Here is a 17,340-nt window from a genome sequence, read left to right on the forward strand (position 1 = left end):
TCTGCTGATGCTATCTTGTAAAAATGGACCAAATCTCAGAGAAATGTTTCTAGCACCTTGTTGAACCTCTGACATGAAGAATTAAAGCAGTTTGAAGACAAAACGGGGTCCCACGAGGTGTACCTAATAAAGTATGTAGTTTTCTTTGGAGTACAGTAGTATAGTGTATATGTTCTATGCTGTGGTGTGCTGGGGGGCAGCACAGCAAAGAAGGAAGTGTCCAGGCTGGAAAAACTAATCAGGAAGGCTGGCTCTGTGGTTGGCATGAAGCTGGACACTCTGGTGACAGTGGCAGAGAAGACGACATTAAGTTGGACATTATTGACAATGCTGGGCATCCTCTGCACACAGCCATAAACAACCAGAGGAGCCTGTTAAGTGACAGGTTGCTTCTCCCAAAGTCAAGAACCAACAGACTTAAAGACTTTGTCCCAAACGCCATGAAACTGTTTAACTCCTCGCTGGAGGGGAGAGGGAGGGGAAACGGGGACAAAGAGAGCGCTGTAGTGCCTTTTTCACTGTGCAATATATATATTTTTTAATATATAACGGTGCAATAGACTCACAATAGTTGAAATGTGCAGTTCTCTGGTATTCTTATTCCTATTTATTATATTTATCCCTATTATATACTCTGTATTTATATATGTGTATATGTGTATATGTGTATATGTGTATTGTGGAGATACAGAAATTATTTTACTGCTAGAATATAACCTGCATTATTAACATTGCATTAATAATATATCCTACAGCCTTGATATTGCATTAAAGATGTTTATTAAAGCTATTGCCACCACGTTAACCTTTTATTACAGGTGCAGCTATGATTATTTTATACACATGCATGTTTGTGCTCATTCAGTGTTGCTGCTCAGTCTATTAAAGAAGGTTTTAAGCTTTGTGAAGCACTATGTCTTCACAATCTATTGTGTGGGTGACTTGGAGCATAGAAGGATAGACAGCATACACGCTTACAACACACATATAATCCAGAAGCCTGCCAGGCCAAAGGCCCGAAATTCATTTCTTCTAACTGCATTTCAGTTTACTTAGTAACAGATGACAGAAGACCAGTTAAGAAAAGGACAAGCCCTTAGAGACCATCTAGGCTTGAAATTTATTGCCATGTACGGAAGGTGTTATAGAAGGAGGAACTTCTGTGTCTGTTTTTAGCCATCTAAGATGTACCATTTACTGTAATCGATGTATTTGATCTGTAATCGACGCAAGAAGGACGCGTTAACCCTGATGTTATAAAATCATTTTCAAGTGTATTCTTAGCACGAGACGTGTGCTGATGTGATACTTCTTCTCCTGCGTGTGTACTAATAAACTCATTGTTTGATTGCACTCTCCTGGGCCTCTGTTGGTTTGTTTCATTGCTCAACATTTTCGAACTCGTGACAGTTTGGCTGAGGCAATAAAGGTGTTTTTGGAGGTGTTCAGGGAGAACCTGGAGGCCAGGAGGTGGACAGACGATCCCGGTGGTTCGTTTGACTACAAAGGGCGCTGCTAAAAGGTAAGACACAAACCTCTTAAACTGAAATTGTGCTGTATTGGATTATAATTCTAAAATTGTAGTCAATGAATTACTGGCTGATGTTTGTCTTGAGTTTTGGGTTAAGTTAAAGTGAAACTGTATATATGGTATATTTCTGCTCACATTCTGCTGTGTTTCCTGGAGGAACCTAAGTTTCATCTAATCTAATGTTTCCATAAAACATATATGGTAGTATGCAAGTGATGCAAGTATTTCAGGACTCATTTCAATAGCTGGGCCCACGTCCTTATTTTAGGTTTAACAGCATTTTAGTAGGTAAAGGTGAATGATTTGGACATGAATTGAGCTGCGGTTTGGGGAACGCCTCGAAGGATACCGGCAGCAGCTCCCGGGCCTGGCAGATCCCCATCTACTAAATAGAAGTGAAGAAGTTAAAGAATTGAAAAGGGGAGGGAGGGTAATGTAAACAAGAATGAACAGCTTGTAGAACAGGGGGAACTTATGTAGAAGAGAACCGGAAGGAGCGTTTATGGAGGCGTGGTCCTACTCCTGAAATTCCAATACTTGAACTCCAGTTAAGTAATTTTAAGACGATTAAGGAAGTAAAATCAGATCAGTATTTGACCACCAGAATTTTGTCATCATCTGTGTGGATTTGAAAACTCACTAAGATCTTAATGTTGAGAAATTTAATTTTGGGAATATTTTTTAAGTCCCCTATCTTCCTCTTTCTGCTAAGAATGATGAAACTCATTATTGTACTCAAAGCTATGATCAAAATAAGAGAAAGTTCAATGACACCCTGGCAAGGTTTCTGTTACAACACTTTTTCCATTGGTAGTGACAGCAACTGTAATATAATAAATAATAATCTGAATATGATTTCATTTTATAGGACAGGAGAGAATAAAATATAAAATAAGAAAATGAAAAATGAAACCAATTTTTTTTTTTAAATTTGTTCCTGGATTTGATTTGATTTGTTCACCAAGTCAAATTGTCCTCCAATGATGAAACACCACAAAGTGTTACAGTAAACTTTTTGGACAGATAGAATCTTAGAAACTACGTGATGTCACTCTGTAAAATCAGCTCACGCAGCGGGACACAACAGCTTGTGCAACACAGTGTGTCTGTCTGTTGAAATAACTGCACTGCGTGAACCGCACACATTGTTTGTTTGGTCGTTGCCTGGGGTGTACGGAAGTTGAAAGGAGGCTTTTAAATGGGATCAATAGCATCACCAAGACGTAACTGACCTGGTAAAGGGATAAATAACTAACATGAAGTTAGGTCAGACAAAATACCCAAAAGTCAAACGTTGGAGTCAGGCATTTAAGCACAAGTGAAACCGCCTCAGAGTGATTTACATACATTAAGCAACATCAAAAGAACTCTTTGTTCACCTTTGAGTCATTTTAACTTCCAAAGCTCACGTCTCTGCTTCTGAAATAAACCAGTCTTCTCCATTTAAACCTGTTCAATTTAAACTTGACCCTGCTCTTGGATGGTAGAGCAGGGTCAAGCAGCAGGTGATAAATACAAAAAAAGGGCCTCTGACCTCTGATATCTCAGAGTGTTTTTGAGCTGCAGCAGGATACAGAATTATCTCTAAAAGTAAAGCCTTTCCAGTCTTCAAGTCAGCCACGGGTTATTAGATTTTTTTATTACTGTGTGCAGTATATGACTATTCAAACAACATCATCCACATTGCTGTTCTCACCACATGCTGTAAAAGGAGGGACCGCTCTGTCACTGGGCCATCTCCCTTGACCAATGCTTATCTCCACTGACTCATATTAAAGAGGCAAATGTAAAGAAGCATTGGGCATTGATGACTAAATATAGTAAAGAAAACCTACGATCAAACAGCCTGACGGAGTCCGTCTGTACCGCCCATGCTGAAAAAAAGGCCAGTTGTTACCAGGGAAACCATGTTTGGCGAGAGTGGGAGATAAATTGCAGCAATATCTCACTAATAGTCATTTCTATTATCTGCACTGGATGTTTAGATTAACAGGTAAATAGGGGATGTGCCAAGAGACAGCAGCTTGGAGGTAAGGTGCGCAGAGGTGATCAAACAAAACAGCAAGGAAGACGCACTAGGAGGTAAGCCACGCTGCTCATGAAAAATGCCAAGAATGGGAAGTCTGTTGCAGGAGTGAGGATTTGTGAGCTGACAAAAATTGTCACTGTGGACTTGTCCGAGTTGCTTAAATTGGTGTAAAATCTTTAGTTTCATCACAGCACTATAGAGAATAGTTAGAAAAAAATAGTTCCTCTTCTCAGACACTGGACTATAAGAGCTGAGCGTCTGACACAGATATTCACTCGATGGACGTTGCCCCATAAAGGGTAAGAAACTACTTTCATTTTAATATTCCTCCAATAGGTTGATTTATAGATTATAAAACTTTCCTTACCGCTGTCTTGACTTTCTATTTCCTTTATACGATGATGCAGGAAACAGATACAGATAGAACTGTGTTGTAAAAGTCGTGGCAAAGTAAAGCTTTGAGACGCTAATTTCCCTCGTGTAGTTAACTCATTAAGTTTATGAGGGTTATCATTTTCACAACATGTCCAGTATTTGTGTATACAGTAAGAACAAGGGCTGGGACTTAATGATAAAAGCACTGCTGCACTGTATTTACAACAAGGAACAAGCAATAACACAGTATTATGGTTTGTATACAAACTCGTGTGCCGGGTTAAAACACTGTCTTCTCATTAAGAGATAATACACAACCACAATCAACTCTGAAGTAGTGATGTGGAAGAAAATTAAGAAGGAATATAGAAAAAACAGAATTACAGCATACTTTGGGATGCCTCCTACCTTTTTTTGTAGGAAAAACATTTATTGTATGAACAGCACATTTTCAAATGAAGTGTCAATTTTATACTCATAGTTTAAAATAGTTTGCTGTGCTGTGTGGTAATCTCTTTTCATTCTTTCTTATCAGCAGAGCTCAAAGCCCTGGAGGAAACGATGAGCTGTGGTTTATTGGTGGGGACAGAAAAACTGCTCTGTCTCGTTGGGTTTGTTCCAGGACACTGAGCCAATAAGAAGCCTTCGTCTTCTGTGGTCGGTGCTGCCCCACAGATAAAACCTCCTTGTTCTACAGTCTATTCATCCCCGGGGTCGGGGATATAATGTGACACATCTCAATTCTTGACCGAGTTGAAAGATTCACATGGAGCCCACCACGCAGCGGTGCCACACAGCACTTTGTCTCTCTGTCTACGTCATTACCTTTGTGCTGGGCTTCCCGGCCAATATATTGGCTTTCTACACTTTTTGTAAGAAAGTAAGGCAGAAACCCACCCCGATTGACATCCTGCTCCTCAACCTGACCATTTCCGACCTCCTCTTCCTCATCTTCCTGCCCTTCAAGATGCAGGAAGCAATGAACGGCATGATGTGGAACATGCCCTATGCCCTCTGTCCGCTGTCTGGCTTTATCTTCTACATGACCATCTACAACAGCACCTTTTTCCTCACTGCAGTCAGTGTAGAGCGCTACTTGGGTGTGGCTTTCCCCATTCGGCACACTCTGAAGCGGCGACCTGTGTATGCTGTAGCTGCCAGCATTTTCTTCTGGATTTTCTCCACCGCCCAACTTAGTATCGTGTTTATCGTGCCCTTTATCCCCACTGAACGCCTCAACGCCTCAGCTCACCCTAGCAGCGATAGCAGAAAACAATGCTATGAGAACTTCACCGAGTCTCAGCTGAACGTCCTCCTGCCTGTGCGCCTGGAGCTTTGTGTGGTGCTTTTCTGCATCCCTTTCCTGATTTCTAGTTTTTGCTACATCAACTTCATCAGAATTCTCTCAAAGCTGCAACACATTGACCGGCGCCGGCGCATCCGAGCCATGGGCATGGCTTTGGGAACCCTGGTGGTGTTTGCTCTATGTTTTGGACCCTACAACGTCTCACACATCATTGGTTTTATAAACAAGAAAAGTCCGGCGTGGAGAGACAAGGCCCTGCTGTGCAGCACCTTCAATGCCTGTCTAGACCCTCTTATTTTCTACTTTTCTTCCTCTGCTGTGAGAGGGAATGTGAGTAGTGTGATGGAAGGGGTTAAAAGCCGTCTCCAGAGGTGCATGTCTTGTCACCTGCTCCAGGCCTTGTGCGGGGGAATTACCAAGACTGCACAAGATAAGGAACACACACAAGAGGAGATCAATGCTATCTGAGCTGACAGAAAGGGACCTGTAAGCGGCTGCCTTTACTGTTGTCTTATTTCTTCATCCCTGGGAGCAGAAAATTAATGCCATGTTAATGTTTACACATGTGAGAAAATGACTTGGCTTTATACAGTGCAGTGTATTTTTGTTTGATGACATTCCTTTTTGGAAATGAGACAAGACAGGTAACCTTCAGTCTTCCTAAGCACGCCATGCCAATTTTGTATGCAGCGCATCGGGTAAAACCTCAGAGACAGCCTACTTTGAACTGTCACCAGGACATAACAACATTTCTCGCATAGTGTAAGAGAAGTACAGAGACCCTTAAATGCAGGCAGGTATTGTGGAGCATCGCAGCAGAGACTGTAACAAAATGAATATCTAAGCAACAGCGTTGCACGTCATCTCTCTGCAATTGGAGATTAAATGTTCCAACCAACATCCTTAGTCGTGAACAGGATATTGCTTGCAACAATACGGTCATTATGTGTCAAGCAGTGGTGGTTGAAGAAGAAGTAGCAGAAGAAAGAGAAAATGTGTGGCATCTTCATGCAGATACAAGCATGCTGAAAATAGAGAGCAGTTCGCTTTGTAATTGTACATATGTTTGCATTTGTAAGATGATGGCTGTTCTTATATTTATATGGGATATATAAAGAAAGAGAGATGTATGAATGTACACATATATATGCATAACGGGGGTTGTAATAATATAATAACACATAAATAAAGCTTATTTTCATATTCAAATAAGATTATACATTTTGCATGATGTCTGACTCATGCATTATTTTGTAAAGAAACCACGCCAGCAGGTGTAAACAGTGTTTGTGTGGACACACACGTGTGAGTGTAAATGACGGGAAAAGGAAGAAAGGACTGATGGAAGCAAAAGCAAACCGCACAAACATTATTTTCATAAACAAACTGTACAATAATAAATTGAGTTAATTAATAACCTTAACATTGGCAGCAGACAGGTACGAGGTGATTGTGTGCGTATGAGTGAGTGGAAGAAAAGAGATAAGGACTAATTTGTTTTGGAAAGAAGGGGGATGAGAAATATGAAAAATGCCCGTAAAGACCGCCTGCATCAAGTGATCAACAGTTGCCATCGGCATATCAGTGATATCATATGTAAATGTTTTTATGCACATTTTATGTATTTACACATAAAAGCAGGATGAGTAATAGAAAGCTTACTGAGCTGCCTCTTTGATTTTTGATGTCACTAATCTGATTATACTGAAGATCCATCAGCTCACTCAGCTGTTCAATGTTTATCATTTCTGCCAGTATTTGTTTTTTTTTTATTCTTGGCAGTGTGGGCAGGTCTAAATTTAAAATGAACTTCCTCCAAAAAGTGAATCAAGATCTCACCCCACACGCTGCAAACATAAACAATGCTATCACACAAGCAAGCGCTGGCATCGGCTGTAATCCTATTTAGCGAGGATTAGGCCTGCACAGAGGTTGAGCCGATCACTGTATCTGTTTGACAGGTGGATCGTGCATGAATCATTCATTTTGACAAACAGACCCCAGTGAATGACTAAGACGTGTGGGTTAACAGCCATTGACACGACGCACAAATCCAAAAATCTGCGAGTCAGCATGCCATAGGATAAAAAGTTACAGGGATGAGTCACTTGTACACATCAGCGATTACAGATTATACACTATGAAAGAGCACAGCAGAATATACATGCATACAGATGTGGTTTAAAATCTGGAGAATTTTTCACATGAAAAAGTGAGACGGACCTATGCACGTCATTCACTGATAATTGTTTTTTCTTTTCCTGATGAGTTGAATGTTGTTTGTAAAAGGTTGGTCTGATGAGAAGAGCTCAGCTGAACAGCCGGCAATCCTTTCTCCTTTTTCATTTTGTCTTTCCTGGAACACAATATTTGGTTATTGCATCACTGTTGACTTTTCCTTAATGATGTGTGATAGGTTACAGGGATAAAACAATAAGAAAATCAGCCTTGTGTGTGTGTGTGCTTATGTGCGTTTGTCAAAGGCTGAAGAATACAGTACTCACGTGGCAGATTTCATTTTCCCTTCGCCCAGATATTTCTGACTGCTGTGTGGCACACGATTGAGAAAATTGATGATCACAAAAATTAAAAACATTTTTTTTAACAACTACATGCAATGCTAAACAGAATTACTCTTACCATTCAATAAAAACCAAACGGTCGTTGCAGAGAGGAAACACATCTTTGCAATGTTCAAGTATAAAATCAGCTCATTAGGTGGGGCATCTGTAAAAAAAAGAAGAAAATAAAGACTGATTAGCACCGACTTATCATGTTATTGAGCGTGACAGATTTAAATCAAGGAGGTCGAGCTGGCTTTGGCTGACGGACGTTCTCCTCCTCCCTGGGAGGAGAGGTGTGTAAGGATTGATTGGAGAAAATCATTAATTTGTTCAAGTATGCAGTATTGCAGGCAATCTGTTGCTTTGGAATGATCAATGTGTGACCCAGATTAAGAGTGAAGTGGTAGTGAATACTGAGCAAGTGACGGGTAGTATGTCAGGACCTGTGGTTCGTGAAGACATTGTTTATTAAAGGGATTTTTCCTATAGATCACTAAAGAAGATTAAAAAGAGATTTGGGGTATTCCAGTAAAAAAAAAGTCTGCTTTGACAAAGTAACGGGACCTGTGGTTAAAGCCCCTCTGAGCCTGTGATGAATATAAAAAAAATCTCCTGATGAATCTTTGTTTTGTAGGCGGAGCAACTGCATTACAAATATCAGACTGATAAAGTATAAGTGTGGTGTGAATGAGGGTCCAGGGATCATAGGTTTGAGCCATTTTATTCAATATTTGTCACACCACAACACACCAACCCCTGAGTCCCCGTGTTTATAACTAGGTGGGCGTGATCAAGGATGCCGTGCAGTTGCGTCCACCCTCCCTGCACGGCACCGCAGACCACGCCCCACCACAATAAGACACAGGCCTGTATACATAAAAAAACTAAAGCTCCTCAAACAAATTTTTAAAGTAATGACATGAGCCTGTAATTACCTTTCCTGTGAGGTTATGTTTTAGCATCTATAAATGAAGCAACTGTCTCCTGGGCTAAAAAATGAAATCCACTGTGCAAGAGCTGCGGTTCCTCAACTGGCCACTTGAGGCTGGCAACAAAAGTGAAACTCACAAGCTTACTTTGACTCATCACAGGCATGAATGTCATGGTTTGAGTCTAAGGTTTTTTCTGTAACTAACACAGGGTCAAAATTATACATAAAATCTAAAATATATACATACACCCCCATTAATATTTTCTGTGACAGCCTTTGAGTCAAATATGATATAAAACTGGCTTCACTCTGGACAGTAACATGGTGTTCCAGCAGATTCCAGTTCATAGCAGGCCTGAGTGTTGGTGGTTTCTGGGTTGTTCCTGAACATCCCATCCAATTTCCTCTCATCATCTTGAATTACTGACACATCAGAATAACTGTATTCTTATGTATGCTATGCACAGCTCTTTGAACAAAAGCTCTTGGAAGTTGTTTTGAAATTTCTTCTGGAATGGACTTTTGCCTGGAAACCAACCAAGTTAAATGAAGTCTACTAATTCTCCCAAGAAGGCCGGTCAAATATCCATACAACAATTACACCAGGAGCCTGGTTTTGTCTACCAAAGGTTTCTGTTCAAAGTGCAACTTGCAAAGGGAATATTAGTGGGTGTGTATATATGTGCAATAAACTTGTTCACCAAATTCTTGTTTTTTTAAAGTCATTAAAGATGCATGCTGTACAACCATTCCACCCTGGAAAAAGAACAATTCAAAGAAATCATTAACAGCCCAAACTTACCATCTGATCTGATATAATAATAATGGATTGGATTTATATAGCGCTTTTCAAGGCACCCAAAGCGCTTTACAATGCCACTATTCATTCACTCTCGCATTCATACACTGGTGGAGGCAGCTACAGTTGTAGCCACAGCTGCCCTGGGGCAGACTGACAGAAGCGAGGCTGCCATATCGCGCCATCGGCCCCTCTGGCCAACACCAGTAGGCGGTAGGTGAAGTGTCTTGCCCAAGGACACAACGACCAGGACAGAGAGCCCGGGGATCGAACCGGCGACCTTCCGGTTACAGATACGCTTCCCAACCCCCTGAGCCACGGTCGCCATCATTGTAGCTAAAAAATCTCATGTTAAAAAACTTTAAAACAAGCAATCAATAAATAAAATCACTGTTACAATTAAATTAGGAGTGGAAAGGGTAGAGAGGTGGATGCTGTCGCCTGTGCTAATTTCAATTATTGAGCTGGACCTCTCAACTGTGTTTGTGGCGTTGTACTGATTACCAGGTTTCTTTGCCTGCCTGCATACAGCCTATGGATACACCTTTCTAATCAAGCCTGTGTTAGTTGATAGCTGAGCATTCCACTCCGTCGTCCAAATATGGTCACTTCTGGCTCCAGAAGAACAATATGTAATAACAAAAAAACTAAAATGCTAATATAGAGGCTTCAAACAAGGGCTTCACAAACCAGAGGGTGACATTGCAGTGCTAATGTCCATCTAATAAAAACTGTGCTTTTAGCTCATTGTTTTCTTGACTGTATGTTTTTATATGTTGTTGTTCTTTTACACATAAATCTGCTAATCCATTTTACTTTCTGCTCTTTTAGACGCTTCAGGCATAAGCTTTCAAAATCCCAATTCTTCTACCTCAAACACTTAACAGCACAAAGCTAACAGACAGTGAGTGAACACAGTCTTTGGTTTATTGGCTAAAAAGCAGGCTGGTTTTGTCAGAACTGAAAGTACAGACATTACCGAGCCCACATTTATCAGATGTCAGAAAAATATCAAGATAAGAGCATTATGTGACATTAATAAACAATGGGCACCTGCCAGCTAATCAATAGTTTACATAAAAAGTCGACTGCATTCTCAAAAACAAAAAACAAAATCTAATTAAGGTTGTGTGAAGTGCTAACAACAGGCTGAAGCTAAAACATTTTAATTCATTCAGTAGTTTAAATTAGTTCACTTTCCTATTCTGGGTCAAAGTTAGATGAATTCAGCAGCTAGGAGCTGTGTTTGTGCTGTGACATGAGCTCTAAATCTGCTACAGCAGTGATTCATGCCCCGGACAGCCTTCTCCTTAACAAACAGTAGGTATCGTAATATTTAGAACCATCTGTCATGCTGAACCGACAGAAACAAAGATAAATAATTAAAACTTGTGGCATAAAGTCCCATTTTTCATTGGGAGGATAACAATTTGATTAAAAAAATACCAAAAGGGAATTTAAATTATATAAAAAAAGAAAATCCTACATTCATTATCTCAATAGCTGCCTTTGAGACACCTTTCTCCTGTATAAGATTAACATATTTAGGAAATTAATTAATTTTCCTGCCTTATTTACCCCAAGTGAAGGAGGCAGTCAGAGCAGTTGTCATGGCAGGGTGGTCCTGCACCCAACACGTGAAGGTTATGCCTGTTTTCAAGGACTGCTTATTTGGGAGAGAAAAAACACTGAGGAGATACATTTCCCGGCTGTGGTTGTCCATCACCTGGAGACACTTCGACTGGCGCCGAGGCTCAGAGTTCACCAACAAATCTGAAGACAGCAGGGCTTCATTGGATGGATGTTCAGACAGGTTGCTGTGAGGCTTGTCAGCAGGAAGGGTGCAATTGGTGACTGAGAGGTGATCGATAACGGTTGCTGCGCTTTGGTAGGTCCAGGTGAGAGTGAGTCTACTGGGGTAGAAACCTCCGGTGAGACACAGGAGAGCCCACTGATCGGTGTGTGGTTCTGGGCGAATCTGGAGGTATATTTTTGGAGCAGAAGGTGGTGCTAGTAGTAAAAGAAATCGTGTATTAATAAATGCTGCAAAGGGTCTTCTATAGTGCTACACTGAATCAATTACTACTACTGATGTCCAGTATTGCAGTTTGAACTGCATATAATTTGAAAGCAATGTTGCGTAGATTACTAACAACAAGTAGACTTATATCAATAACATTCTGATTAAAAATTTTTTTTTCAAATCGCCAGAATAAATCTTGAATAAGAAATTAAATGAAAATGAAAAAACATGCAGTATCCATTTTTATTCGGTGGAGCCAGCATTGCAATCAGGGAATATCAAAAGGAAGCTTTCTTCCGCATGAAGGATTTCCACATAATAATTTGGCCATCCCTCCCTGCCTTGTTTTCTGGGGAGTTTCAGTTCCCTGGGCAAGATCGATACAAGGCACTGCGTATGGTGCCGGGGTGATTATTTCTAGATCTGTCGTGAAACTGCTCAGGCAAAAAGATGAACTCTGAGGGAATTTCACATGACTTGAATTTTTATAGATTGAGCCCTTACGTTCGTTTTATGGTGATACATGTTTTTTGCCGGTGCTTGTATCGAGCTGCCTCGTACTGAACGTCGTGGCTCCGGTGTACAAAAGATACAAATGAGACATAATTACCAGCATGGCAACATCACCCGGGCGGAGCGGTCCTAATAAATTGTGGGCATGTTCATTTCTGAAACCAGCGATTTGTTTCTTACCCAAGACGACCAGCTTGGTGCCGTTGCCCCATTCTGGGTCCTTCTTCAGGACGTTCACCTCGCAGTAATACCACCCAGAATCCTGAATTGTAGTGTTAGTGATCACCAGGGAGGAAGTTTGATTCTTCGCCACAACGATTTGCCTGGATGAGTTTGAGATGAGCTGCTGTTCTGACTTGAACCACTGAACTCCATACTTTAGGGATTCAACTTTGAAATGACAGGACAGAGTTGCCGTCTCACCCCGCATCACACTGAGGGATGGAGGATGCTGCCTAACCCTCAGTCCCTCCGGGGTTGCTGTCAGCGCTAAAGACAGAGCCATTAATACAATGTGTCATACAAGCAACTTTTTAAAAAGTGCAGATCAGACCTCTGGGTCAACTACAAATACTTTAAAATGTGTGTTTAGTATGCCTGGGTGACAGCTGGGAGTGAGATATGCCAGACAGAGAAGATCAGACATAAAGCTCAAACAAACAGTGACTTTACTTAGTTTAGTGAAGTTTTTATAACACGCAACTTATTAAATGGCTTCCACTGAGAAAAACAAAAGATAATAGAAAAAAACACTTCTGCAGAAACACTCAAACACAAAGGGTCTCACCAGCTTTGAAGAGATTTATTTGTAGCAGCTGCTTATATAGCCAAGTGTGAGCAGCGATCATTAAGTTTAATGATGAAATACAAGCGATAAGATAAGCGGTAAAACACTCAACAGTAGAGCTGTAAAAAAAATCAGCAACCACAAAAATCCTACTCTACAAAATTTTATCACATTATTTATATTAATTACTTTTAGCAGGAAGGTTTTGTGATTGGCTGCTTGTGTCTGTTTGTTATTTAGAGAGTTAGAAGTGGAGTCTAGTAGTAGCTAAGCAAGACAGGGCAAGGTTGGGCATTTCAAGCTACACCTTCATAAACTCACATCAACTTGAAATATTAGAAATTGTGAGACGTCCACTTGATGTCCTTGACAAAATATTGCAAACTAATTCAGTTCTAAATGCTCTTCTGGATCCAGGGCCTTGGTTTATGCATAGGATGGAAGGATTTCTCACACTTGTAGCAGCTTTTATAATCAATTATTATAATGTCTCATCAGAAATATTGACGATTACTAATGAACACTGTCACGGGTGTTAAAATGTCTAAAAAGTAAATGATTATAATATATTCCTGGTTAAACAAAACCGAATGTGCATGCGTAACAGGCTAAAGGAGCTATAAAAAGATATAACAATAACACATTTTCTAACACAACAGACACATGTTCAGACTGACCTGGTACTTGGTGTGCCAGCAAAAGAAAAAAGCACAGCTGAGGCCATTTTGCCATGCTGCTGTTGTTCCCTGTTAAACTTGAGTGGTGAAATTATTTCTCAGGTACTCTTAAAGTCTGAAGGCTCGGTGAGCATTAAAATTTGATGGTGTCAGCTTTCTTTTTTTTTTTTGTTTTGCACTCTATGGTTAGAGGTGATAGTTCATTAATAGGTCATGCTTCAACACAAACCTGATCTCAGACACTGCTGGGGTGAAAAACTACATATGTCAGTGTCTTGGCAAACAAACAGGCACTTTGTCTGCACGTTGACAGGAAAGTGCAACGCTAAGCAATCTATCGTTAGTCTACAGGTTTCTCACACAGTATTTCTACAGCTCTCTAAAATATGTGTGTCAGTATTGAAGGATAAAAAAGAAAAGAAATCCAACAGCACGTTGTAACCTGCATGTGAAGGTAACGAGCATGAGATTTCAGTCATGCAACAAATTTTCCACTCTTGTCGAAGGCTTGAAGCGCACTAATATGTGTGTTATTACTCTTGTTTTGATTTTGTTTTTTGACTTTTTCCTCATGCGGCAGCTGATAAAAATGAATTTCCTCAGTGCTCTAATGAGCAGCAGTGTAATGAATTCATATCTGTGTCCTCTGAGGGAAGGAAACATGTAATGCTAGGTGAAATAATCATCATTAAAGCTGGAAAAGGGAGAGTTCAAAATATAAGTTCAAGCAGAGGGGAAAGGGCCTGCTTAAAACTTAATTAACCTAATCGAAATGTTAGAGGGTCAACTCTAAAAACACCATCATTACAGCAACTTAAAGGAGCATTGCTTTGCTTTTCGTAAGTAAAGGAACATCAGAAATTGCAATGCATATGATTTGACTTTCAAATTAGACAGCCCAGCTCAGACAGCGACTTCGAAAGGCAGAAAGTTGGTGAGAAACTGCTTATTACTCAGTGATGCTCAACGCTGCACATTGTAAAAACTTGAACATATTAGTCAAAGTGTCACCTTTGAGCTCCTACAGTTGATGAATGAGCTCACTTCTATAATATATGCACTTTATACTTAGTTAGTGACTTATTTAATGTATTAGATTGCCAATTCTAAATTCTAATACTGGCTTCACCAACTCTTTCTTTAAAAAGAAAAACTGACAAAAACTAAGCAGAAACTATATATGCATTTTTAAGCAAGAGTTACATGAAAACATACTGGATACATGTTGAATACAACTTGATGGTTTTCCTCGCTGAAAAGATCAAAGGGAATGGTGCTTATATTGCTTTTTGAAAAGTAATTAGAACAGATTAGAGCCCCAACGCTATTATCATTTTTTTTTTTGATAATTCATTACTGAATATGTTAAGCTGCGTTGACATTGAAGATAAGAGCCTCAGATGATTGTCATTGACAAAGGGAGGACAAGTGAAGAGTTTCCACCTGTGCATAAGTCTCTAATTTGTAGCTGCAAAATAGAAATTCCCTCCAACCACACTGCGACAGCCATAATTTCCATATTAATGGCTGGTAATTGCTACAGACCATTAAGTTATTACTCACTAATAACATTTGTATAATTTGCGGGAAAATGTGTCCCATCTAACCAGATATTCAGATAGCTTACTAAAAATAAACAAACAAACAAATAAAAAGGCCTCTGAGACAAACCTGCAAACGCAACAAAAACAGATGCTTCGTACTCAGCAGGAAGAAAAAAAGCAAGCTGAAGCAAAACTTGTCTGACCTCACCTCCTTTCTAACCACAGGGGCCGACAGAGAGCCCCGCTTCCGGCGACAAACCACACACAAAAAGTTCTGTTAAAAACAAAAATGATTTTTATTTATTTATTTTTTATCTCCCTCCACTTGATATCATTTTTAACTCCACTTCATGGATTTTGAAAAAAAAAATAGAAGGAAAGAAATACAAAAATCAATAAAAGCAGAAGAAAGGGAAAAGAAAAAAGACAACTTCAGCAAGTAAACGAATCAAAAAGAAGTATAATCATCGCTTCACAGCACTGAACATCTGTCAGGGTGGAAGACAAATGTTCTTTTCATTCTGTCTCGTGTCCTTACATTGATAAGATCATGAAAAATGTAAGACACACTTGTAATTCGGGTGTGTAATCGGAACGAACCAAACAACCTGCCCTGTGGAGCTAAGAGAACGCACGTATACACACACAGATGCAGACATGCTGCATACTACTCGCGAAGGCTCTTAAATTACTCATGCTCACCGTGGAGTACAATGCACACTTGAACACTGACACTTGGGACACTTACATACACACACACACACACACCATTTATTTCAACAACAGCAGAGTGGGCAAACCTGGAGCACTGAGGGGTGGGAGAGCATTTCTAGAGGTTATCGCCACACAAAAAGAAATGAGGAAAGCAAGATTAAAAGAAACTGAGAGTCTGCAGAGAGAAAAAGAGGGCGAGATGGGTTCCACATTTGACACTAACCCAAGTGTGGTCATTCCTGCAATTATACACGGTGGACTCTCCAGGTAAAAGTTGTGATTACTTTCTAAATGAGACACTTTTCCATTACATTGCAGGGAAGGCTCCTGCAGTCTGAACGCTGTTATTTCCCTCTTGATGCACATAGCACTTGACCAGTGCCAACAATATATCATGCCGCGTATGCCAGCCTGTAGCTCATCTTACACAAAACGCTCGTGTATGGTGCATCTGTAACTTCACCACAGTCTGGTGTCCCCCCTGTTTCATAACTGCAGTATAAATCAGTACAAAAACACCAGTTGGTGCTGTCACTTGTGAAAGAAATCCAAGTTTCCCCTGTCAGTTCTCAGCACCACAACCAATATTTACCCCTCGGTTGACTGACAAGGAAAATGCCAGGCGTGGGATGGTAATTCAGAGAGGCCAAGTAATGGGACTCTTTCTATGCTGGAGATGGGAGGTGGGCGACTTAATGACTAGGGGAGACATGGTGGGCGAGATGCCTCAATTGTGTTGCACAGTCCATGCGAATGTTGCTTTTGCTCAGCTGGCGGAGTGCAGCATGCTGTTAATTAGCCAGACGCTCCAGTTCTTAGAGGTAAGTGATTGACAAGGCTCCATCTGTGGCCACAGAGAGGAAGAGGGCAAACTGATCACTCTGTGGCCCAACATCTTCGCCACAAGCTGAGGTTTAAATATAAACAAAACACCTAACACCTATCTATCTATCTATCTATCTATCTATCTATCTATCTATCTATCTATCTATCTATCTATCTATCTATCTATCTATCTATCTATCTATCACTTACCAATCCTGTGTACCAAGCTGTACACCAATGCATTTATTGGCTGTGCTAATGGAAAAGTACTAGGCCCTAATAGACTTGCAACATTGACTTTGCCCATGAGAACTGAATGAGCCTGTAGATATTTGGTAAACAATGGATAATTAGGATAATATACTGGAATTCGGCGTGCTTTGGAGTAAAGGACATGAGCAGGGGATTTAGCACAATGAAAATCATTCATATATAATTGTTAGTCTGTATAGCGTATCCCTCTGGTGCACCGACTCTAGTGTTGTCATGCTGTCAGTTTGTCACATTATCAAATTACAGCACACATAATGTCTTATTATTGTATTGCACACAACGACACCTTATAAGTGTGTATTATTATTACATATGCCTCTAGATGTGGCTGCTAACACTGCAACTGCAAAATCTCCATGTCATATCTCATCATTACTAATAAAATACAGCAGCACTACTGCACCCAATAAATTACACGTACAGCGTAGGAAGGCTCATTTTTTACAGTT

The 17,340-nt window shown here is 40.2% G+C and overlaps 1 protein-coding gene and 1 long non-coding RNA gene across 8 annotated transcripts; one reads left to right on the forward strand and one right to left on the reverse strand.

Moving 5' to 3' along the window:
* Positions 1-1,307: 1,307 nt before the first annotated feature.
* Positions 1,308-6,432, forward strand: LOC309717112 (free fatty acid receptor 2). 7 transcript variants are annotated; one of them, XM_082551408.1, is made up of 3 exons: positions 1,507-1,522; positions 3,517-3,859; positions 4,471-6,432. In XM_082551408.1, exon 3 carries the CDS (start codon positions 4,702-4,704, stop codon positions 5,707-5,709), a length of 1,008 nt encoding a protein of 335 aa, XP_082407534.1. In that variant the 5' UTR covers positions 1,507-1,522; positions 3,517-3,859; positions 4,471-4,701; the 3' UTR covers positions 5,710-6,432. The 7 variants fall into 7 exon arrangements, with proteins under 7 accessions (XP_082407537.1, XP_082407539.1, XP_082407534.1 ...); XM_082551410.1 differs by lacking the exon at positions 1,507-1,522 and having other exon boundaries at positions 3,362-3,613; positions 3,794-3,859; XM_082551411.1 differs by lacking the exon at positions 3,517-3,859 and having other exon boundaries at positions 1,308-1,522.
* Positions 6,433-7,040: 608 nt separating this feature from the next.
* Positions 7,041-7,965, reverse strand: LOC309717130. The gene is made up of 3 exons (XR_014279629.1): positions 7,882-7,965; positions 7,746-7,787; positions 7,041-7,597 (listed from the first exon to the last, which is right to left on the reverse strand). It is a non-coding gene; the product is annotated as an uncharacterized lncRNA (long non-coding RNA).
* Between the last annotated feature and the right edge of the window lie 9,375 nt (positions 7,966-17,340).

This window comes from Aulonocara stuartgranti, assembly GCF_965226115.1.
Source record: "Aulonocara stuartgranti genome assembly, chromosome: 11".
Taxonomy (NCBI): Eukaryota; Metazoa; Chordata; class Actinopteri; order Cichliformes; family Cichlidae; genus Aulonocara; species Aulonocara stuartgranti.

Excerpts from the sequence above, each read along its gene's own strand:
- LOC309717112 (XM_082551411.1), top strand. The coding sequence starts at position 4,702 with ATGGAGCCCACCACGCAGCGGTGCCACACAGCACTTTGTCTCTCTGTC.